The sequence below is a fragment of the Diadema setosum genome, chromosome 22 (genome assembly GCF_964275005.1).
Source record: "Diadema setosum chromosome 22, eeDiaSeto1, whole genome shotgun sequence".
Taxonomy (NCBI): domain Eukaryota; kingdom Metazoa; phylum Echinodermata; class Echinoidea; order Diadematoida; family Diadematidae; genus Diadema; species Diadema setosum.
This window is the reverse complement of record NC_092706.1, coordinates 6,518,310-6,543,063: the sequence shown is the minus strand read 5'-3', so window position 1 is coordinate 6,543,063 and position 24,754 is coordinate 6,518,310. Positions and strand designations below refer to the sequence as shown.

Below are 24,754 nucleotides of genomic sequence, written 5' to 3'. Positions count from 1 at the left end.
ATGATTCATTTTCACGAAAAAATGCCAAAACCGAAGTCTATCGGGAACGCCCCTAAAAAAATCCGGCTCAGCGGCGGGTGATTGACAGATGTGTGTATACGTCACAACCAGAATATACGAGCCAGCTCGCCTTCGAAGGAGCTCGCATATCTGCCTTGCACTGCGTGTTAAAAAAATACGTGTGAGCGATAATTTTGCCCTCTTTTGAAAGCACGATTATGAAGTATTGAAATTGTAAACTGAGGGGAAATGCCCATGTTTAAGGAATTTGAACATTACTCTACATACACATACGATGTAATTTGATTTGGGCCCATATTTTACCCAGTTTATCTTATTTATAGTCAACGTTATTTTATTCTTCCCGAACCTGTTAGTGCGAAAATGTGTTGCATACGTAGACGTCAATACAGGCGTTTTATTTCTCCGCTCTAATACTCGGGCACTTGCTAACACGAGCATTGTCTTGCGTACACAATAGTTTGATCAATATACGACTGACTAGCGCGACTGGCGTTGTTGGATTCACTAACGTGTTACAGTGAAGTGTTAGCGTCTGCGTTCGGACTGAATTTGTAGCTCTGAAAATTTGAGAAAACGCTGCTTCTTGACAATGGATCTGGGGCTTGAGTCGGATTTGGTGGTCTGAACCCGAATCTGAGATGGAGGAATCAGATGACGACAGTGGAGACGAGCCAGCGGCCCTAGATCTATTTGTTTGAGCCGCTTGCAGAGGTGGAGGCCCATGTCAGGCTGAGGCCGAGTCGGTGGACGCTCCTGCGGGCGGGCTCGGGGAAGATGCTGAAGCTCGTGCCGCTGATCTTGACGGCGACGCACCTGCGCCTGCCGCTGCAGGAGCAGTACAGTGAGACTGGGAAATAAACTGGTAAATTAAAGTTAACTTGTACTTCTTATTACCAGTCATAGTTTCAAATGTATTATGCTCATTTGTTGATCCATAGTCTAACGTTTGTTACATATACTTTGAAAGTTTGAAATTATGTTTTGAAAAAGGACAACTTAGGGCCTAACATCAGTTACCGAAGTCTTATTTTGTACATTATACTTTATAGTATAAAGTGAGATATTATTCAGAACAAAAGTGAAAGAAGCTTCGGAAGTGGGCTGCTGGTGACACAAAGAAGAACAGTTGCCTGGGCCTATTACTAGTAGAGGTCTACCAGGTATAATGTACTTGTGATAGACCTACGGCTACGCTATAGCCATATAGCTGTAGACTCTAATTTCTTCCTAAGTAACTTTTGTATGATTATCTTCTCGTAAAAGTATGAAGTAGAGTCTCCAAATCACTGGATCATGTATAAATATTGCCACTACAGCAGAAAATACACAGCATTGGAGTGACAAAGCTACTATATTTTATGATAGTGCCAATAACTGCTATTTACTGCATAGAGATTATGGCAATCATTCACTAGTGGGATATACATTGTATTTGGTTGTTATATTTAGCCTTAGCTCTTGGGTAAACTTGAAGGGAATAAACCCTCAACTGAAATAAGCCAGGCAACCAAAAAATATACATTCCACTAAAGTGGATGATTACCACAAACTTAGTACAGTACATGTGCATATAGCAGGTGAGCATTGCCATGGGGTGGCAAGCCAACGTTCACAAACAATGGGGTGTTTTTATGGGAGACGCCTCTGGTATATGTATAGTGATAGACTCATTTTGTAGATATTTTGCGTGTATAACACAACATCTTGCGGAGGTCATCTCAACTTCTAGATGGCAGCCCAATGTTGGATGTGAATAGTACATGTATGCTGCATGTATGTTATGTACATGCTCGCATGGCTATTTCATGTATTAATGTGTGCAGACAATTCACTGTTGCAGAAGTAACTCGTACATATAAACAACCTCTTTTAGCATCACTTTATGTTCATGCTTTCTATTTTGATAATACAGGTGTTCATGCAGTTGTGGGTGTATCCCAATGCAGTCAGTGAGGGAGTCCATATGCTGCAAAGAATTCCTGTACTGGTGAGGAAGATGAATGACTACACTGACGGTGAGGAGGACCTGAATTGCATCACGGAGCACCCAGGATTCCAGCCAGTATGTCTAGACAAGTGGGTACTGGAGACGGCGTATTTTCAGTATGTACAGCAGTATGAGGGTCACCACCGGAAGGATGTAACTGAGAATGAGTGAGTACCTATACTAGTGCAAATGTGCTACTACATGCACGCCATTGAACTTTAGAAGTTTATCAAATTTGTGAGAATGGTTTACACTATAACAAAGTTATGTATCATCAGTAAAATAAAAAATGTTATTGACATGTCCCCAAATTGGAAGTAGTTCGAAACAACAATGAACACTTTTAGTTACATTTTTCATAGCAAATAACTGCTGATAAGTAAGAGTATAATTCATAAACCATGTTATAAGGTTGTACAGTGGAACTTCGTTTAGTTGGAAAAAAAAATAACAAAGTGCTAATACAATGTGTTACATGTATCTAAACATTTTGCAGGTCCCAGCTCTTTATATGAAAATTTGTGTTTTTGTACCATAGTATAACAAAGTAATTTTCATGGTTCCATGGTCCTCCTTAGGACCTGTTCATTTTTATTATTATTATTATTGTTTTTTTTTTCTTCTTGTTTTTTTTGCGGGGGGGGGGGGGGGATCTTCTCTGTCTCTGTCTAGCTATGTTATAGCCTCAGGCCTTTTCGGTAATTACATGTACAATGCTATGACATCAAATCCTGTGATGTTTAAAGAGAATAATGTATTCATGAACAAATCAAAAGGGGGGGAAAAACAATTCTATGCCTATGCATTCAAGTATTGACATAATATGCAAGTGTATTAACATGCTTGCTAACCCCCTTGTCTTTCTTGTATTTCCTCTTTTTTTTTGCAGGCGATCAAGGCACATTGCATACCGCCAGCTGGCTCAGTGGTGTTGGGGTTTTCTGGGCAGGAGGGTTCGTGTTCGCCTTCCTTCATGTGCCGTCACAACCATCCCCTACTCTTATCCATCCGAGGTGTACAGGGGATTCGAGGACATATAAAATTTGTTTCTTGGATCTTCAAGTGTGACATTTGAGGGACTGGGATTGGGATTATTTTTCTTGTATGTTGCACTGTATTACCCATGGCTACACCTCTGAGTAGAATCCAGAAATCAAGTTCAGAAACCATTTCTACAAGACTCTGGATGCTTGTCATGTATTCTGTTTTACTTAGTATCTTACTATCTATCTTTAGAACAAATTATTGAGTTTGAGAGTATTGCAGTGATACAAATTTTAATGTGTTCAAATATAGTGCCACATTTGTTTCTTTTCTTGTAGCTTTGATTTACATCTCCTGCATGTGGTTATTATACATAGTATTTATCTTGTCCTAATCTGTTGTAATCATAATTCAATACTAGTATGTTTATGCTACTCAAGCAGAGCATATACCGGTAGACTGAACGTGCATAAATTGTAAATAGAGAAGGGAAATGCCTAATGAGAGTGATAGGTCATGAAGCTGTAAATCATATTTTTGCCACTAATGTAGCTTGTTTCTATTCATATCCATTTCCTATTTTCCTATGACATTTTGAAGTGGGGAAATGACAAGTTTTGTGTTCTCATGAAATGCTTGTACATTGTACTTTTTTACCCAGTGTCGGTATGTTCCCTGCTCTTTCAAAATGAGGTGAAAGTTGCTGACCATGAAAATGTAGATTTGTGGAGCATTATTTATAGTTACAGTGTATGTAATGGCTTTCTCACATGTTACACATTTAGATATGATCAAACAATAAATGTAAGTGATGCAACGCAGTGACAAGTATTCTTGAGTGACAAATCTTTTTTTTTTTTTTTGGTTTTACATAGCAACCCATCTCCTTCCCTTGAAATGTTTCTTGCCCTGATTCATATGACACCCACATGTTTCTGTGGTGCCGAGTACAGATGCAAATAGTACACAGAGATTTCAAAGTGATTCTAAACATGAGGATGTAATATCATTTACAGAATCCTTTTACAATCTTTCTCAGCTCTCTGTATCTGTACTCTAAGCAACAAAAACATGCGGTTGTCAGATGTAACGGACTCCAATTTTATAAATTAGACCCCGTAATTATGAAAATACCCAAATAGCGATTTTCTTACTAATTCAGAACACATACACACATACACACAACACACACACACACACACACACACCCCTCACACACACATATACACAAACAACTTGTGTAGAATTTGGCTAAAATTATCAAGAGAACACCTTCCATGTAATGCTGTGTAGTACTTCTACATTTATTCATCTCACAATGGATGAAGTAAGCTTGAATTCTTCTATGAGATGATTCAAAGGTATCAACATTCAACCAACATACATGTAGAAATGTTTTTGATACTGGATACAAATACCGTTTTAGAGAGGAACATTTAACCAAATGTTCAAATATGAGTTTTTGAATGGCTAAAATATCAACAGAAATTAGAGCAAACTTTTTACATTTATTTTTCTACCCAGGTATTATAATGAGATAGTTCATAAAACAAGGTAATTCTAATTTTCATAGTCCCTCAATACTTGTTATAACAGGGTTCCACTGTACGAGCTGAATCGTACTTCAAAATCTAAAACATGGATGAAACTAAAAAGCTCTCTCTTACAGTTGCTAATTCAACGAGTGTTGTGTATTTTGTATTGTATTGTATTGTAATTGTATCTTGAACAATACTTGGTTATCTTGAGAAATGTGTATTTTCAGGCATACCACATCCATGACCTTTGACCTACCTAAGTTATCTCACCTTTACACACAACCACACTTCAATATGATCCATCTATGCAAGAATGCATGAATTTTACCAAACAATAAATGCGTTATCTTCACAACAATTTGCTAATGGACAGACAATACAGGCCATACCATCGGGCATACAAAAAGTGGTGATGCATGTACTTACTAACAATACTTAACAACCAGACTGTCAAAATACTTCTGTGACACCTACGTTGTATTTTTCTTCTTTCAAGAATGCTTGGTGCAATAAAACATCCCATGGGTCTTTCTGGAGACCCTTTATGGGGTAACTTTATTGAAGGTACATTGTATTTAACACCCCCCTCCCCCCATAAAAGAAAAATACAACAAAAATACAACAAATAATAAATTGATAAGTAAATAAATAAAATGAAATAAATAAAAACATATTTTGACATACATGTACGTCCTCCATCATAAATGTACACAATGCTTATTTGTTTTACAACATATACTGCAAAATTCAAGTATCCAATCAACTCTTTCCTTGGTTCTAAAACTTGATGTACTGATGCCTTTTGGTTTTAGTGACATATTTTTACTTCTAATAATGACAAATTTCATGAGGATGTCTCACCCAGTTACTGGCACATAGAAAAACTTGCTAAAAAAAAAAAAATTAAAGCAGGTTAAAAGTCATTGACCTGTGTGACCTTTGACTCCATCCAAATCCCACTGTCCCTAAGAACTATGTACATGTACCAAAAAGGTTTGGACAAAACTGAGCATGGTGGAGACAAGTTATGACAGACAAGTAGATGATAGAAACCATTTCAATCCCTCAGTCTCTTATCCTTCAGTGGGCTGACAAAAATGGAAAAAAAAAATTGTATGGTGCACCCCATCCCCTACCCATCAATATATCCTATCTAAGCCACTTTGTCCTTTTATTTATTCTAAAACCACTGGACAGCATTTTTTTTTCTTTGTAGCCTTGTGTCCTAAGAACTCTTATCCACTCGACCTCACTTCATTCATGGGCTGAACTGAGTTGGGTCTGATGCTGTTGAATGACATCTTCTTTTGATGGGTAAGTGTGTTCACTGGACAGTGGAGGTGGTGATGGCTGTCTTGCATGTGGAGATGCCTCACTGTCATACTCTGAAACTTCAGTCATGAGTTCCTCAGCATATGCTATAGAAGAGAAAAAAAGGGGGAAGATATAAAACAAATTAACACACAGATGTTTTTCTTTACATTAAAATGTAGTACATGTATATCTTTTATTTTGAATGATACATTTCTCCCTATTTCTGCATTTCTTTATTTATTTATTTTTTTTGTAGCGGGGAAGCACTGTTATAACTACCATTACCAAGTGATATACATGTACTGTATAATTTTTCTATGTACAAAGTAGGCTTACTACGACAAAACTAGACAGCATCCTATTTTGCTTATCACAGCTTTAACTTACAGTAGGTGGGAGGTTCTTTGATGGGCTTCGCAGTCGCTGATCCAGGCTTGTATTTGGGCTTGATGATGATGAAATGACGCTCTCCTTCACCTGTGGTGGCTTGTTGCCGGTCACTGTTAGGGTTGTGATGCAATGCTGCAAGGTGAAGCCTGCAACAGTAATATTAAGAACTTGGTGATGAAATTCAGCCATTGGACACAAGGTTATATGTAGAAAAAATGATGTTCAGTAGTAACATAACATTGGAACAACCATTCAAATAAAAGGACAAAATGGCATAGCTAAGTATATTAATGGATGGGGAGGGGCACTTGGATTTTACCTTGTGAATTTAGGTATTCTACTTCTCATTCTCAAGGCCATTGTCATTGTAGGAAGGAACAATGTGTCACTAGAAATTGTAAAGTGCATTAAAGCATTGTCTTTGAAATAAGGAAAGACTTGTTTAGACACCTGAAGACTCAAATATTTGTTGTAAAACAAAGATTGGGAAGTCTAGTCAGTACATTTCTTTCCTGTCTTTTTTGTGGTGGTGGTGGGGGTGCTGGAAGGGCAGGGGAAGGGTAAGAGCACAGATTAACTATTAAAATACAAACAAAAATATACTTGCCTGCAAAGCATGCCATGGTATCTGTATACATGACTTCATCTTGGGTGCAAACTGATCAATCACACTGTGAAATGATTCCAGAGAGGAAGTTTGTTGCCCACATGACATCTTCTTGATATCTTTGAGAAGAGTTGTGCTGCAAATGATGTCATCCAACTTTTTAGCGACTTTCGTATCTGGATATCAAGAACAAAAAATGAATTGGAGAGGCAAATCAAAGAGAAAATGGTTGTTGGTACTACCTCCAGCAAATGAATTCTTGGGGCTCTAAGGTATGAAATCAATTTTGGGAATTCATCAACTGTAGGTTTCCTTTGAATTGCATTCACACTTCAGTGCAAGAGTATCACACAAAATGTCTGATATCCCTTCTACTGTAGTCCAGCTTTAGCCCATTTTTGAAGCGGGATTTACTTAGTAACCTAGCTTTGTAACCGCAAATGCAAAATTTATTAGTGCTACACTTTCCTACTGGTTTCAGTTCAGTTTTGTGCGGTATTAGAGGCATATGGTAAACACTGTGACTATTGCAACTGTCCTAAAAATCTTGAAATGTTTATGACCACTTTTGGTTCATTAGTTTTGGAAAAAGTTACGGTACCCATACAAACACACACCGCATACGTAAACATACAAAGCAGAACATGCAAAATCCCTCTTTTTCTTTGTTTTTGTTTTTTTGGTCTATTCTTTCACCCCTGCATACATGTGTCACTGAATTTAGACCGAGCGAAATATCAAGATACATTTTATGCTGATGCCTGAAGCGGACCTGCTTCATTGAATTCCTTCAATGAAGCAGATAATTCCCAGTACAAATGTGTACACGTGGGATATTAGTAGGCCTACATGTATTAGCACTATAGTAGGTCTATGAAAGTACGGTTGCATGCAAAATTATTCCACACCCTCGCATTTAGGACATTCTGGCAAAATTAGTAACATTACAAGTAACTGCAGACATCTCTACTAAACCATTCAAGTGGTGAACAGATTATTACAATTGAATACCAGAGCAAAATTCAAGCTTTGATTCATAGTCAATTCAAATTGCAACCTTCACACAAAAAGCAGGATTCAACGTGAGAGGGGAAGATAGCAGGCCCTGAGCCGACTACTGTACGAGGCTCAGTTGGCTGAGGCTAGTACGGTAGTAGCACGGAGGAGCGCAAGCGAATGCAAGAGCTCTGCGCGCGGGCCCGCGCCGGCAGTAGTCGCGTCCCTCGCCTTCATGCATCCCCAGTCAAGTCTGCTCATCGCATAGTCATACGGTAGGATAGCCGCACCGACCTGAACGCGAAGCGTTCGGGTTGTATGGTTCGGCTATCCAATAACACCGCTGGAGTTCTTGACAAAGCTGACATAACTAAATGAAGAGTCATTTTCACAAATGAATAGTTGAGCTAAGTAATAGCGAATACATTTGTATACAGTACAATCACAATCGTACCGGTAGTAAATCAAACTCAGCCTCCGCGATCAGTGACATAAAGAGATTATACACGTACTAGTGGTAGTTCCCGTATCGACACTGCACGGGCACGGCCTGGCCTGGCTAACTTACCCTCATCCGTATTCGTTCTCGCTTTACACAGCTGCTCTCCTGGGTGTTTTTTTCCTCAGATAATCTAGGTCCAGCTCCAAGCTGGATGTTTGGTACCGCAGATGACTTCAGCATTCGCTTTTTTTTTTTTTTTAACTCCTAACTGGTGGGAATGCTTCCCACTTTCGACGAAATCGTCTTCCTTGAAAGTCATCAAAATTTAATGGGCACGCAAATCACACTGCTCTCCGATCGATGGCACACTCCACTTTGCTCTATCAATTGAACTTTTGCAGTCCACATTCGGCGAACGTTTTCGTCATTTGGGAATTGATGCAAACTAACACCATTTTTTGTGGTGTTGCTGCATCCTGCAACAACACATCGCTGTGGCATTTTCGCTTTTAAATATCCGAAAACAACTCAAGAAACAGAAAGTGTCACCACTCGAAACATACGTAACATACGCGATGACCGACTGGGATCAAGCGTCGGTCTTCTGGTTGTGAGGTCACAGGTCACATGATCGAGAGAATCCGATATCGCCTATTTTTAGGGGCGGGGCGTAGCATCGGGTAAAGTGTCAGAATATGGAAAATGAAAAATTCATCTAAAAATATGGATACAATTTTTAACCGAACTTTCCCATTTTTGATATCTATATGACCCATATTTTCATTGGAAAGGCCATTGCTAGATTAAAATAGTATACCTTTAAATATAAAGGAGATATCAGTATTTTTCTCAATAAACCATAACTGCAGTAGAGACAGTCTACATGTAGACTGGAAATATTTTTATTGTAACTATTGTTCACAATTTGTGTATTTAACAGTACTTAACATCAATTAGATAGGGATTACAATTTTTACAGTGGTTGTTTCCATCTTGACTCACATTTTAGAACTATTTTAAAGCACTAATGCTGGGGTTTTGTTTCATCTGCAAACGGTAAATTATGCCTTTGTATAATAGATTAGTAATAGTATCATTAGTATGACATCATGAACATTTTATGCCTGTCATGGCTTGACCTTGGAACAAAAGGAGATACTCTTTGGGCCTACTGTTTAAAATACATAGTCATGAAAACATCTATGATCTACAGTGGTACTCGTGTAATAGTTTTACACGAGTGTAATGTTTTCCTACTAGTGTAATGTTTTCCTACTAGTACTAGAACCTTTACTGTACATTCATATTATGGTCTTGTAAAGGGAAATCTTTCACTGAAATATCTGTGTGCAAGATTCACGTATCATGTGCTAGAAATCTATGTGCAAGATCGTTTGCATATAGACACACAATAATCTACCCTATTATGAATATGCACGATCCCTATTACTACGTATCAGTCACTGAAATATTCCAAGAAGTAGTCACCAGATTGCAAAGTACAATGTTGAACATTAGGAATGACTAATGCCAAAAGCTCAGATGACAGTGTGATTTGTACCAAAAAAATATACAAAACACCAGAATACAGTTTGCGATCCATGCGATCTGATTGCATGGCACATGCTATTTAATTTCATTGTTGCTTTCTTTTTGACATGTTCCATACTTTCTTTCTTTTTCACCTGTTTGTCTGTCATAGATCCTCAAAAATAGTTGAACATGGCTGCAAGAGCGGGTTTGAACAAGGGAAAGGTAAGAATCTTCCATCAGTACTCTGTGTGTATCAGACTAGAGGTCAATCAACTATCCATTGATCACTCATGTGCTATGTCCGTAGTTGTTTGTCAAGTAAAGTACCAGAATACTTTGCTGTTGTAGACTATACCTTGCTAAGAGGGATGTAGACTACTTTATATTACTGGAAGAAGAAGAAGAAGAAGATGAAGAAGAAGGGAAAGAAGAAGAAGGAGGAGGAGGAGGAGGACGAACTCACATTTTGTAGCTCAGAGACTCCGAGATGTTAAACAGTGTTTAATTTCTATGTGAATGTACATTGTATGTGTGATGTTGTGGCAGCAGCATACTAATTGAATTGAATGCTCTCACTAAAGACATTGTGCTGCTCCAAATGTGATGGAATTTTGTATTTGTATTTCAAACATTTCTAATTTTTTTTCTGATCTTTTATTCATTTGATATACCAAGCAGGGCTTGACACTATTTGTTTGTTTGTTTTTGTTTGTTTGTTTGTTTGTTGTTGTGTTGTTGTTGGGTTTTTTTTTTGGGGGGGGGGGGGTCTGGTCTAGCCACTAAAATCTTCAAATCTGAAAGTTTGGTGGCCCGAAATAAAAGTAAATATAACGATCCATTTTGAATCTTAGTCATCTGATTGGACTACCAAAAGATAAATATGGTGGCCCTACACCAAGTTTTAGTGGCCCTGGGCCACCCTGTCACCACTAATGTCAAGCCCAGCTAAGTACTGATTTGAAATTTGTTATCCATTTCTCCCCACATGATCCAGAGTCAAAAATTTGCTAAACCAAGACAACTGAATGAGAGGAAGCCTATCAGTCGAAAGGCAGGGTGAGTAAGTGAAGGTATTCTTTATGTCGATGTTACATTATTATGATAACGGTTTTCATGATTATTGTAATTTGGGGGAAAAAATAATATATTTTTTAAAATCATTTTGTTTAATCCAGTTTGGGTCACCTACTATCATCAATACGAATACAGCGCTGGCGCCTTCATTCAAAAAGTATATTTGTCACTCAAGTTATAAAAGTTTCCATAAACTGAAAAAAAAAAAAAAACTGCCTATCAAGCAAGATCAATTGTATATTGGTAGGATATATTACCGGTACATCAGGTTTGTGGTGTAAGAGGAAGAGGTACATGTATTATGGCCCTAGGTATTGAACTTGGGAGGAAAAGCTACCAGTAATTCATTTCATTTTGTATGACCTGCTTTTGAAAATCATGAGGTAGACAATGATAGAATACCAGTTTAAAAATGGAAAATGAGAGTGATGAGCAAGTGTGACATTTTGCTTTTCTTGTCTTCCGTCACAAATCCTCCAGGAATAGTGCAAAGAGGCCCGCCAGTCCATCCTCGGTCAATTCTGGCTACTCCCTCTACTCCACAGACACAGAGGACCCTGTGGTCACCACTCACAGGGGACTGGACAGGTGTGCTGCCCTCTTGGCCAACATGCTGGACATGGATCATGCTGACCATGGTGAGCCAAACATTGAATTTGCCTAGAAATGATGAGGATTTGATAGAATTACTTGAATTGTTACATCGTCATCTGTTTGAGCTAACCTGCTAGAGCTGAAGGCTAAAGTGAGTCAGAGTGAAATGCAATGCATGGTTAACACCTCTTGTCTGTTTACGACCATTCATGGTCTGACATCCATCATCCATTGACCGTGTTTTAAATGTGTTTTGTTTTTGTCCTTTAACCCTATTCTAACTGGGCTATTTGAGACCAAGTTTTTACTGAGGGGGGGTCAATTTAACCCCCCCTTCAGATCTCGGCCGCCGATCACGCGATCGCCTTGAAATTTTGCCTGAAGATAGAGCTGGATGTCAACTACAAGATTACATCGTAGTACAATAGAAAAATATTGCCTTTCTATTTTTGATAAATTAATTATGCAAATTTGTGCATGAAATCATATTTTCACCTATAACTCAATTAAAAAGACTGGAGGATTGCTAAATTTTTGTGTCAGAATTCCTCAAGACACATCAAACAATTTTCGTGTAAAAAAAAATAGCTCAATTGAAATTAATTTCTTTTGTTTTTTATTGTTTTAATTTCTTATGTATTTTATTGTTTTTTCAACCTTTTGTTTTCTATTGTTTTTTTGCCAAAACTTGTTGCAGGCACTTTTTCAGGCTTATCTACACTAGAATTGATTAATTTCAGTGGTCAAAAGTTGAAATAATCTAATTTATATTAGTTTAACCAAAAAACATAATTTGCATTGGATTTGCACACGATATTATGAATTTGAGCTGTTTTTTGGTTGACATGCATATGCAAAACATTACGTAACTTCAAAAAGGTGTACCCGGACGTCGCAAATTTGGTCTCAAAATATGCGGGAGACTTCAATGAAAAAAGTCGTGAAACGACGCGGCAAAAGCTTTGCGCGTTGCGAAATCATGGCGCGAAACGTCGGGGGGGTTAATTTGACCCCCCCCCCCCAGTTAGAATAGGGTTAAAGCCCACACAATCGGACTTCAGCTAAACTTGGGAGAAATTGGGAGGATATTTTAAAAAGAAAAGAAGAAGCAAACTGCTCAAAAAGGGGTAGATTTTCTATATGTTGCCTTCATAGGGGCTTAGGGCAGGTCTCCCAACTGCCAGAACTCAAAACTCTGATGTCTTTGTTTTGTTTTGGTTTATATCAGATCCAGAACTACAAACAAATTGCAATGCCTGTTGATGCATTTACAGGTCAGGCAATAGAAATTGTTAATGGCAATAGAAATTGTTAATGGCAGTGGCAGCAATGGTCCACCTGGGACACTTATGGGAGCAACAAGTCAATGGAGGGGATCCAGTTTTCCATAATTTGCAAAAGTATGCTAAATGTGATGAATATGTAACCAAAAAATAAAAAATGAAGAAAGAGAGACAGGAGTTTAACTATCTAGGGCTGAAATTTTCTTTTCTATGTACTGCAAAGATGTCTTGGTGTGTGTATGAGAAGTTTGGGTATTATGGAATATTATCAAGCTTTTTGTACATGATTTTGCATTTTAAAAAAAAAATGTTCAGAGTAAGACAACGTTAATTGTGGGGTTTGATTTTAGACTAGATGACACTAAAAATGGAGGTCTTCTACAATTCCAGATATGCTTTTCAAATCTTCTTTGTCAATACAGTAGTCCCTGCCTCACAGGGGAACAGTTGGTGGGGTACTCCTATTTATTGGAGAAAATTTGACTAAACACTTCATATTAATGTATTAGGATTCCGTACTTTTCTATCAGAGGATTGTGTAACCCCACATCACCACAGTAATGTTGACTGCAACAGTAACAAGCACATGTCAAATCTAAACATATGACCTGTGTGAAAGGCATCGGCTCTTTGATGTTTGCAGATGAAGCACCCACCAAACTTGAGAGGCAAGCTGGCAGACCAAGGACCAAGCCGCCCCCTGCGGCCAGAGTCACCGATCAGGGGAAGAGAGGAACAAAGAAGCCGAGAGAGGCGGGGAAGCAGAGGAGGCCGGAGCACTCATCACAGCGTAGGGATGCCACAGCTGGTAAGGGCATGTCCGTCCACCCCAGATTAAATCAGGCTTAAGGAGAGTTACAACTTTTCGTGAGTAGCAGTGGAATGCCATTTATTGTCATTCTAAAGGGACGTTCACACTGTGCCTACGTAGAGTTGCATCATGCAGTGCTTCCAGTGTACTGAAACAAGCCAGTTTGGAGTTAGCTCATGGGCAAATTGGTACGAATGACCTTTCTTTTTTTTTCTCAGTCGTTAGGGGCACTTCACTCATTTTCAGAGCAACATAATGCATAAGCTTTGCATAACAATTTATGGGATTCATCAATCCTGTTCAAACAAAGCATAAACTTGTGTAGACCAGATTACCAGAATGATCTGTCAATTAACCCTTGGGAAAGCTTGGGAAAGCTTCCATTTCATTATTTTGCTTTAAATGCATCAACAATCTCTATTGATATTGCCAAATACTGCTTTTGAATTCACATGCTCTAAGTTTGCAGGGATTGTGTTTGGAGTATTGGAAGCAGAAGTTTGAAACTGCATATATAAACGATTGTCAAATTCAGTCTTTGAATGGTCACCCTGAGGGAATCATGAGGAGGAAAGTATGGAAATAACATGATTGCACTGATAGCATGATAGAGAAGGACATCTTATTTCCACTCCGAGATCATTCCTCAATTTTGGACCATAATATCTGATTGTAGTGCAAGAAAATTCACAGTTCAGACTAGGGATATGAATGTGTCTGTATGTTCAATAAAGACCGCATTCCATTTACACCTCTTGTGTGATTTATGTAATCCATTCACCAGGACAGACAAAGCAGAAAAAGCTGGGAGGAAAAGGCTCTACCCCTTTCAACCACCAACTTGTGTCTTCCACCCCAACTAGGCCCAGGAGGGAGACTGCAGGTGAGGATGCCAAGAAAAGGAAGCGCCCAGGAGAACCGGGCGGAGCAGCAACGGTCCAGGACAGACATCAGCGAGGTGTACCAAGAGTACCAGCCAGGGTCTCTGTTGGAAACAAGGAGAATGTTCCAACATCTCGCCATGACCACCACCATTCTCAAGAATCTCAGGAGCCTGGGGGGCCAAGACAGTTTGTCGAGACCTATGAAGTCTCTCCCCGGACTCTGAATGAGGGAGTGGTAAAGAAGACGAGGGTACACCCGCCACTTGTGAAAAATCCGATGTCAGAGCAGATCCCGTCTTCCCGCGGGCACAATCTAGCAGCCACAGAGGGACAACCTTTTACACAAACAACTTGCCACCATGGACATATCCAAAGGCAGCATTCACCTCAGCAACCAGGATCCATACCACGAGTTGCTACAACAAACTCCCAGATGATGCAGCCACCAAGTGGCATCAGCTCATCACAAGCAGTTGCCGGGTTGCCATGCCAGAACCCCGCAATGTTGCAGCAACCCGCATTGGTTGGTCACTCTTCTCATGTAACCAAGGATAACATGCCGACAGCATTTCCCAGTAGGCCCTTTTCTGAGGAGACGGCAGCCGAAATGGCAGCTCGCCAACCATGGATCAGCCCACAGTGGAATGGTGTTTCGGCACCAAGGGATGGACAACTATGGGCAAATGAGTTGCAGCAACATGCTCAGGTCACTTCACAATGGAGACATGTTAATCCTCAATGTCAAGAACACCAGCACATAGCAATGCGATACCCAACAGAACCTGGACAAGTTGGTTTTGAGCCAAGTAGAGCAGTAGCACAAGAGAGGTCAAATGTCAGAACCAGCCAATCGTCCGCTACGGCAGGCAGTCAACCAGGCTCAGAGAAAACCACCCAGTCTATATTACGGGACCTTGTGGGCAAACTCCAGGAGATGAACAGAAGCCAGCAAGCTCACAGTGGCAATCTCTCCATCCCTCACTCAGGTACTCCCAACCCTCACAATAGTGGAATAGTCCAAGAGAGTAGTAGCATGCAGTGTGGGACTAGACCATTGCAACCTGAATACAGGGGTAATGTAAGTCATGTGGGGTCTGAGAAGGAAAGAAAGATAGCTAACCATACTGAAGGCCTCCAAGGAAGGGAACCAAACCCAATTACTGGTGTGGGGATTGGTATGGAGAGCACTCCTACCACCTGCAGTAATGATTTGAACCACGAGCCCCCCGTCAGAGACACTGGGCAGTCATGTGACAAGCAGCCAGCCAATCAGAGCCCTGTGTCCGTTGTCAGCCAGATGCAGAGAATAGCAGATCAACTCGCAGAGGAGCCAGAATCGGTTCAGCCAAGAAAGTGCCATCAACAGCAGCCTTTAGATGCAGGGAAAGATCAGAAAGGTAAGAGACATTAGCACGCTGGTAGCAAACTAAAAGAGTTTGGCAATTGTTTGTCAGAATTGAGTCCAATCTCTTCCTCATCCACCCTGTCATCTGACAATACATTCTAAGTACAAGCACGCTGAGATTCGGAGTAAAGGTGTTTGTCACGCAGACCCAAATCAACTCGCTGTGTGGCTTTGCTATTGACTTCCATGGCTAACAGTGTGCAAGCCATTTCAGTTTAAAATCTCTTTGTAAAAGTAGTCTGAAGTAACAGAGTGTCTAACTTACATAGTACAGATAAGCAAATGCATGTTTGAAATGTCAAAAAAGTCAGTGAAGCTGTAGAGACACATCATATTGTATGTATCATATAGGACCTGGTGATAAATCTCGTTTTTTGGCTGGCTTCACCTAATTTCTGAGCTGGTTTTATCCCGTTCTTGTTCCCCTTTCCCAGCGAATCCAAGACAGAGTACCTCTCCAAGGAGGGAGGGGAAAGATGAGGTCGGAATCCAGGTTTGTACCCCGCCCCAGACCATCCGTCCCCCATGGGCCTCCGTCACCAGGGAGAAGGGCAGCAGTGCATTGTGGGATCAAGTGCGGACACTCCAGTACCTTACCAGAGAGCTGCGGACTGCAACCATGGCGACAGGTACCAACGGCCACTACTGTAAAAACAAAAGTTTTGACACAATTTTTTTTCTCGCTTTTTTAGTGGAATTTGACGAATTTTGATTTTTTTTTTTCAAATTTGTTGTCGATCAGTACATTACTCATAGTGAAGTAAACTTCTTGCTTCAATCTTTTTGTTGTTGTTGTGCTGGTATAACCTCACAGGAAGTACAGCTGTATTCTGTGTTCAAAGTATACAGTAGCATTAACTCGTTGAAGACTAGTCCTGAGTATACTCGGGCTGATGTCTATGGGCTACTGTATACACCGAATATTTCGCGAGGTTTTTATTTTCGCGAGTCAGGTGCTATTCACAAAATTAAAGACACGCGAAAATATTGACTCTGATCCCGATGTGATTGTGACGTACACGTGTACACTTCTCCGTTCACTACAGGACTCCACGATCGCAAATTTAACCACTCGCGAAATCGTCAGGAATTCCCGATGCGCGAAAATTTAGACTCGCAAAATATATGGCGTATACAGTATGCGGCTTGTAACAAAATCAGCCCATCCTCAAAGGGTTAAGAACAGTATATTGCAGATTATTTACATTGATGTGGGGCAATTTGTCAATCAGTTGCAATGAAAACGTCTTGACAGAAGAATTTCGTGAATTTGAAAATATGGCAGATTGTCACCACAAGTGTAGTAAAGGTTAATAAAAAGACTGGATCACTTTCTCTCAACTGTCACGTCCAGCCGATATGCAGACCCAGGACCTCCTGTCCGAGCTGGAAGAGGTCGTGGAGACACTGCCGTACACCAGTCTGGGTCGCGACCTCCAGACGGAGGTCAGCCTGGCCCTCCAGCCGATGAGGAGCGAGAACAGCCAGCTGAGGCGCAAGCTGCGGCTGGCCAGCCAGCAGCTCCGGCAGCTGGAATTGCAGGCCCAGGGGAAGGGAGCCGACCAGTCTGGCGTCAGCTTCGAAGGTGGGTGACAATGATCTGTTTCTCCCTGATACGAGGCTACGGAAGCAAACCTTGTGGAAAACTGAAATTGTTTACACTCTGACTCTGCCTGGGGAGCAAGAGAAAGGAAATTGCCCGGGAAAACATGGGTTTGTTTTTTGTTTTTTCTAATATTTAAATGTCATAGTTTCAGTCATTCAATCAAGTGTATGGCACAATCTGCCTGGTTGACACCATTTGCTGACTATTGCTAGTCACCCGGGGCGAACGCCGAGGGGTTGGCATCATTTGCTCATTTTCATAGTTGCAGTGATGTTCAGTTTTCTCTTGGGGTATGCAAGTTTGTTTTTCTGGCAAATGCAAGTCCTTTCAAGATTCACAAATTCTCCTTTTGATGGCAGTGACCATATTGGATTTTCAGAACTCCAAGCCAATAGATATCATTAGTCTCAACAAATGTTAGAAGAAAATTATAGAATTTTGTAATGAGAAGTAATTCTTTCCCACCCCAGTTAAATTCTTAAATGTATAGGCTTTTGTCTTCCAACTACCTTACCCCCTCCCAACTCTCAAATATCAGGGTTCACTCAATCAGGGCAGTTTTAGACAAATTTGGTGTAATGTAATCATCATTATAATTCCAAACATGAAAAAACAAGTAACATTATCTGTGCAAATTTAGAAACATTATGATTACTTGTTATGATTTACAATAAAATTTTACTTAAAACAGATCCCGTGACTTATTTTTGCCTTTCATTCTTTGTCTTTTTTATTGTGAGCTTGTGAACTTGAGACTTTTTTTATCTCTCTTCAGATTTCGAGAAATTTCTGGTCAAATAGACAAGTTAACTGCTCAGGAGATTAATGTCAAGATTTGTAATGAGGTATTAAAACCAGTAAATGGATTTTGTTATGACTGAATTTTTGTCATTTTCTCTCATTTCTCTTCCGTTTCTCACTCTCTCTCTCACTCCTTCTGTCATTCTTTCCTCACATCAGTTCTTACCCTGCAATCCCTGAACGTCAATCTGCAGAAACAAGTTGAAGAGCTCCACCTAGAGTCAGACCGCCAGCAAGCTACGGCCAACGAGATGAGAGCTACCATCAAGAGCCTCACTGATGAAAAGCGCAGCATGCAAGAGGTTTTCAACAAAATGGTACCCAACGTTCCCTCTACTCGTTGCTCTTTTAAACGACATCAAACTAGTCCTTTGGGAGTTTTGTGTCACAAAATCGTCTAGAAATCATTGAATAGGCAACTGTGAATTTCACTATCCTTACAAAATTTGAAGGAGATATAGGGGCTGGATAAATTCATTAAATTTGCACAAAATCAGCATGGATATTTTTATTTTTACGACTTTTAGAGAGAAACAGGAACTTTGAGCTTCTTAAATGTTTTGCCAATTTGAGAAGCAGTAGTAACTTAAGCAATTAAGAGACTTTTGAAAATTCCGCTATTGAAACAAATATGTATGGACAATACAGGGCTTATTTAAAAGGAAGATAATTTGAAATAGTCGCAATAAACAGTTGAAAGATACAGCACCAAACCTACCCCCCCCCCCCAAAAAAAAAAATAATAATAAAAAATACAAAAATAAAAAAGTGAATGAATGAATGAATGAATGAATGAATGAATGAATGAATAAATGAATAAATAAATAAATAAATAAATAAATAAATAAATAAATAAATAAATAAACAAATAAATAAATAAATAAATAAATAAATAAATAAATAAATAAATAAATAAATGAATGAATAGATAAATGAATGAATGAATGAATGAATAAATGAATAAATGAATAAATAAAAATGTGGTTTCCAGCACTTGGTAGATTGCATGTCCCACCCACAACTGCATGCATTACTGAGTCATGATTTTTGACAAGCTTGGGTGGAAACTAGGATTATCAACAACTTTTGATGCAATGTTCTCAGTCAAAAGTATCTTATTTCCAAGGGACATGCAGAAAAAAGCTTGCTGTTTGATTGTTGGTTTTTTTTTTTCAATTTTCTTGGAAATTTTCACAGTACTATTTGCATTCTGTACTCATTGTGTGCGAGATGCCAGTTAAAAGAGATCACACAAGCAGAACTTCATAAAGTTTTTGTGCGATTGCTAAATTCTGGCATTTACAATTGATGACTAAAATTGTTTCCAGTGCTGAAGAAGACATCCACGACATTCCACCTTCAAATTTACAACTAATATTATTGATAAAAATCAATAAGCCTGGGTGTGTACATATTTCTGCTCATATTGATATATTTATATCTTTGTTTGTTTGCTTTCATTGCAGGATGCCAACATAAAGAGAAAGAGACACGACTGGACGCTGGAGACTAGCAACCTCCGCCAGGAGCTCTCTCATCTCCGGTCTGAACTGGAGGCGGAGACCCTTAAGGTGGAGTCTCAGGAGAGGGAGAAGGAGATACTCCGGCTAAGCGTGGAGCAGCGGGACAGAGAGATCCAACGCTTGCAGGATATGACCAGGTGAGGCATCGTCATTTTTGTTGCCATGGTAATGACATCCCCCTCATCACGGCATCCCTTACAGAAGTAGGCCATTATGTACAAAGCTTCCAAGATGCTTAAATGGAAAAATGCTTCCTGGAGTCAAAAATATGTTCCTCAAGGAGTAAAATAGAGAAGATGGATTGATGAGATAGACAGATAGATAGCTAGATACATCTAGATAGAATATGTTCCTTGAGGAGTAAGATAGAGAAGATGCATAGATGGATACCATGGTAATGAATAAGAAGATGAGATGGATAGATAGATAGATAGATAGATAGATAGATAGATAGATAGATAGATAGATAGATAGATAGATAGATAGATAGAAAGATGAGATAGACGGATAGATAGATGATCTGGTATGGTGTTATGCATATGTGCCATTGACTTCATTCTCCTCAGGGATATGCAGCGGATTATATCCACAGTTGTTCCGGACCCCTCGCCCAAGACCTCACTTCCAGATGAGAGCAAGCAGACCCGCCTGGAATCGTGGCTGGACCAGCACAGATCATCGGAGGGCACCACCAATTCTTACATGGGCAAAGACAGGTAAGGTCTGACATCTGCACGTACTGTACATAATATAAAGGCATGAGTTCGAAATAATGATAATAATAGTTGTTTTTACAGCACAATATCCACAGAAATGCTCAAGTCACTTAAAAGAGGTGAAAATGGAAAATTATGCAAATAGGGAACAATGCACAAAAGGCAAACAATATAAAATGAATCATATTACTTATACACAAATTTTTAAGAATGATTTTTGTTTCACCTTGAAGACGTCAATATTGTGAGTTTTCCGAATATTAAATGGCAATTTATTCTAAAGCGATGGACCCACATGAACAAATCTGTATCAGTCCCCGAAATGACAATATTTTTTTAGAAAATATATAAAATCTAGGGCATGCAAATGAAGATTCAAGGCCTCTCCTGTTCAGTACACAATTGAGTCATCTTGTTTCAATTTTTTTTTTCATTCCTATTCAAACACTGCTTAGGAGTCCATAAATCAATACTGCATGCTCCTTCACTCAGGAATTGCCAATATATAGCATACAAGTACTATACCTGCATCAAAGCCAACAAATATTCCATCATTATATCAAATTTTTATCAAGAAAAGACCTCCCAACCTCCATGGGATGTATCTTTTAGGGAAATTCTCCCTCATCAACCACAAATAAAAATGTTTACAGAAAAAGAAAAAAATATATTGGGCCTTCTTTTTCATTAGTGTTCCTGCAGTGCTGTTATATTTGAGTATTTTTGGTGTAAAATTGTAAAGTTACTGGGGTGAATCTTTGCTATTGGCTTGTATGAGACCATAATTATGTGCAATATCTATTCCTGTAGCATACCTCACGTTCATCAATCCTGAAGGTGCCACATGGCCAATGTTACATTTTAGTCAAACAATAATGGGAAATGCAATTTCAAGCTCCACTGTTGTTTGCAGCTGAATGGAGCAAGACTTTCATGTTCAATTTTTGATAGGGAAAAACAGTAAAGTCGGTATACATACAATTCAAACTTTGGTCAGTCATTTTAAGTAGAATGGACTTATCAGCACAAGTCGTGCAACGTTTTCACGTAGCTCACAAAAAAAAAAAAAAAAAAATCTGTCTTATTCTTTCCTTCTATGATTGCGATATTAAATAGCAATGCCAAAATAATGCTGATTTTTAGCCCAGTTACCTTGTGTAGTCAGTTTGTTGAAATGAATAAACATTCATCACTTTTTATCAGAAAGGTTTATGTCAGTCAGGATACTTGAATCCAGTTTCAGAATATTGCTGACTTCTTCTCATTTAGAAAGCCTTGTGCAGCCTCAGTTCCAAATATTGTGAAGTACATGTGCCTACCAGCAAGGATCTCTCACAAACTGTCTGGGGATCAGTCAACAACATATATGTATCATTTCACCATGTCCCAGGCCACACAATTTTAAAACAATGCTGGTAGGGTAATGCCAGTTTAGTAGGGTTTGTCCACTCTTAGCATTTTAGTGAAGGTTAGCAGTAAGTTTGTTCATTCTTTGTGAAGGTTGACAAGAGGAAGTAATGGCAGATTTTTTTTCTATTTTTTTTTTTTTAAGGACGATCTAGAATAAGTGTGTTTTGCAAGGATGACATTTCATCTATGTATTACTTTTGTCTTCATTGATTGTTGTTGGTTGGATGGCGATGAATTTGTAAGGTGTGTATGTCTTATTTGGGGTGTGAACTTCATGTATGTGTAAGAGAGAGTGTGTGTGCACATGTGTTAACTCTACTAACAAACAGTTTGGTAAAACTGTTCAGCACAATTGAGAATATTTTTTTCCTCTATCACATAGGTTAGATACAGATGTGCCAAAATATAGCAACTTATAATGAGTACACACTTGTATTCTTTTTCTGATGCTAAAGTGTTCATACTTGTATTAAGCTTTCAGATCATTATAATGTCATATATATTACACATTGTAGAGCATTTCCATGATATATAGTGCATTAGTTTGGGAGAACTGATGATTTTGTGTTCAAAAGCACTTTGTTTATACGGTGTGTATTTCCCTGTTATATCTCTCAGATATGGGCTGGCTTTCAACAAAAGAGAGTCTCAACGTGCGTACACAGGTCAAAGGTCACCAAAGACATTAGACTCCATACAGTCATTACTATCTGATTCAAGCACACTGGAGGAGGATCCTTCCCCTCCTCCTCTACAGCAGCCGCATGTAGGGACTGGCCCTGCAAGTCTGAGATGGAACTCCGTCGCAGGTTCTGAAAACTTTCAAGCCGCTGTAGAGCGAGGGACAGGAATAGGATCAACAGCTGTTAGGAATGACTTTGCTTTTAGGACTGGACCCGGTCCACGAGCTGAAGGCCTAAGCTTGTCCAGAGCAGACGACACTTTCGATGCTGACGTCACCTCCTACCTCAGCTTTGCCAAACCCGATGTAGCCCAAGGGAAGCGCTGGGTGCTCGAGGCTCCGTCGGTTGGTCCACATCAAGCCACTTCCATGGATGTTGCGGGGCGTTCCGAGGATGCCAGTGTGTGGAGAACTGAAAACGTTTCCGAGCTCACAGGGCCACATGACAGAACAGATCGGGAGAGATTGCAACCATTTTCCACTCACTTAAGCGGTCTGACCAGTGCAGCAAATGGTACCACTAGACCAGAGAATGTACATGTATATGCCAATGGAGGACTCACAGATGCTGGCCACACGCTGTCTCACTCAGCGGAGGTTGGCTCCGTCGTGTCCGAGTCAACAATTTCTTCCATCGCCACTCAGTACGAAGCCCAGTTTCAGGTTGGCCTATCAAAGCTTGATGCGGACATTGCAAGACTGCAAAGCAACTTGAAAGGACTGATCAAGAGATGATAGTTGCCTAAGTGCAGATTGTATGTGCTTTGGAATGTACTCTTTGAATATGTAGATATGAACTTATTCATCATAAATTATTTACTATAGTATATGTAAAATGTTTCATGGTCAACATACTTAATATGCCAGTTCCTTGAGATTTCAAATTAGAGCTCGTTTCACATGTTACCTGCACAAATTCTAGTAGCCATCAAAAAGGTTAATTTCTTCCAGTCTTTTTGCGGAACATTCAGATGCAATATAGCTGTAATTTTGATATTTGCATTGGAGAAGTTTTTCTATCAAAAACTAAAACCCATTTTCAACCACTGTGTCTCTCAGAGTATCTTTGGCATCTGTCATCTATAAAACTTCAGAAGTAACCTAAAGGAATAGACATTTCAGATTTGCAATAAAACTGTATTACATATAGTGTTTATCTCATTTTTCTTGTCTCCCAAAATAATCTATCGCAAATTATGGACAATAGAATTGACAAAATTGAGGGAAAAAAAAATAACAATCTAGCCGTCTTGGATGGTATGGTGCTGGGAACAGTGCACGGCTTGAGCCACGTTTTCAGAAGTAGGGGGAGCAGTTTATATTTCTGGTGCCACTTCTGGATTTCCTAAGCTTTCAAGCAAAAAAAGAAAAGCAAAACAAAACAAAAAACGCCTTCAGTGCAACTTTCTCATTCCCTTTCTGGGTTTCTTCAGCTGGACAAGCACAAAAAAAGAGAAGAAAGGCCTTACCTGCGCTTCCACTTCAAGTGTACATCACCTGACCTCCCCCCCCCCAAAAAAAAAAAAAAAAAAATAGTGCTCTGGTACAACTTGCAATTGGCAAGAGCTTAACCACATTATTTTTTTTTAGGTACCACTTCCAGGATAAAAAAAAAAAAAAAAATAGTGTGGGGGGGGGGGGGGGGGGCAAAGTGGTTACATCCCATGTATTCCTATGTATTGTCGGAAAAAAGTGGGGGCCTCCGAGCCCCCCCCCCCCCCCCCCCCCCAGTCCAGATACACACCATGAATTAATATGGTTATATTAGGAAAATAGCATTCAACACAGACATACTAAAGCTTTTCGACACGGTTATATTAGCTACGCCATGTATTCAGTTTTTTTAAAGTACACCCAATTAGTGTAGTTTCATTCCCTTATTGTCCATCATAAGAATTTCAAAGCTTATCCAAATCTTGTCATTGTTTGATGCACATAGTAGCTTTCATGTATGCAACACAATTTCATTTTGCGAAAATACAATGATAATAGCTTACAAGGACATCTCATGTATTCTTGTATATTATTTGTGTGTGTGTTTTGTTTCTTTGTTCCACTCGATTTTTTCTCACAATAAAGAAGAAAATGCCTTTTGATTAATGCTGTATTTGTCCATAGTTTATTGAACTTTGACTAGTTTGTCAATGATC

The 24,754-nt window shown here is 39.4% G+C and overlaps 3 protein-coding genes and 1 pseudogene across 4 annotated transcripts in view; 3 read left to right on the top strand and 1 right to left on the bottom strand.

Moving 5' to 3' along the window:
• Positions 1-24,231, top strand: part of LOC140245077 (uncharacterized) — a 25,659-nt gene extending 1,428 nt beyond the window's left edge. Inside the window, exons 2-12 of one of the 2 annotated variants that reach the window (XM_072324676.1) lie at positions 9,985-10,037; positions 10,810-10,871; positions 11,370-11,527; positions 13,410-13,574; positions 14,367-15,858; positions 16,301-16,495; positions 17,221-17,451; positions 18,433-18,590; positions 19,740-19,933; positions 20,363-20,512; positions 22,541-24,231. In XM_072324676.1, the coding sequence (XP_072180777.1) occupies positions 10,841-10,871; positions 11,370-11,527; positions 13,410-13,574; positions 14,367-15,858; positions 16,301-16,495; positions 17,221-17,451; positions 18,433-18,590; positions 19,740-19,933; positions 20,363-20,512; positions 22,541-23,339 (3,573 nt within the window). In that variant the 5' untranslated portion in view covers positions 9,985-10,037; positions 10,810-10,840 and the 3' untranslated portion in view covers positions 23,340-24,231. Of the gene's footprint in view, positions 1-9,984; positions 10,038-10,809; positions 10,872-11,369; positions 11,528-13,409; positions 13,575-14,361; positions 15,859-16,300; positions 16,496-17,220; positions 17,452-18,432; positions 18,591-19,739; positions 19,934-20,362; positions 20,513-22,540 lie in introns of both variants that reach the window. The other variant, XM_072324675.1, reaches the window with a different exon arrangement.
• The window catches only part of LOC140245059 (protein transport protein Sec61 subunit beta-like), a 231,514-nt gene that overhangs the window by 35,953 nt on the left and 170,807 nt on the right, over positions 1-24,754 (top strand). The window lies entirely within an intron of this gene.
• LOC140245364 (uncharacterized) lies at positions 1,965-3,786 on the top strand (annotated as a pseudogene).
• On the bottom strand, positions 4,342-7,168 carry LOC140245377 (uncharacterized). Its single transcript, XM_072324952.1, has 3 exons — positions 6,845-7,168; positions 6,235-6,383; positions 4,342-5,951 (listed from the first exon to the last, which is right to left on the bottom strand). Exons 1-3 carry the CDS (start codon positions 6,853-6,855, stop codon positions 5,788-5,790), a joined length of 324 nt encoding a protein of 107 aa, XP_072181053.1. The 5' UTR covers positions 6,856-7,168; the 3' UTR covers positions 4,342-5,787.

Bases quoted from the DNA above. Each gene is read 5' to 3' on its own strand.
- LOC140245377 (XM_072324952.1), bottom strand. The intron at 5,952-6,234 runs GTAAGTTAAAGC...TCTCTTCTATAG, and splicing joins CAAAGAACCTCCCACCTACT to CATATGCTGAGGAACTCATG.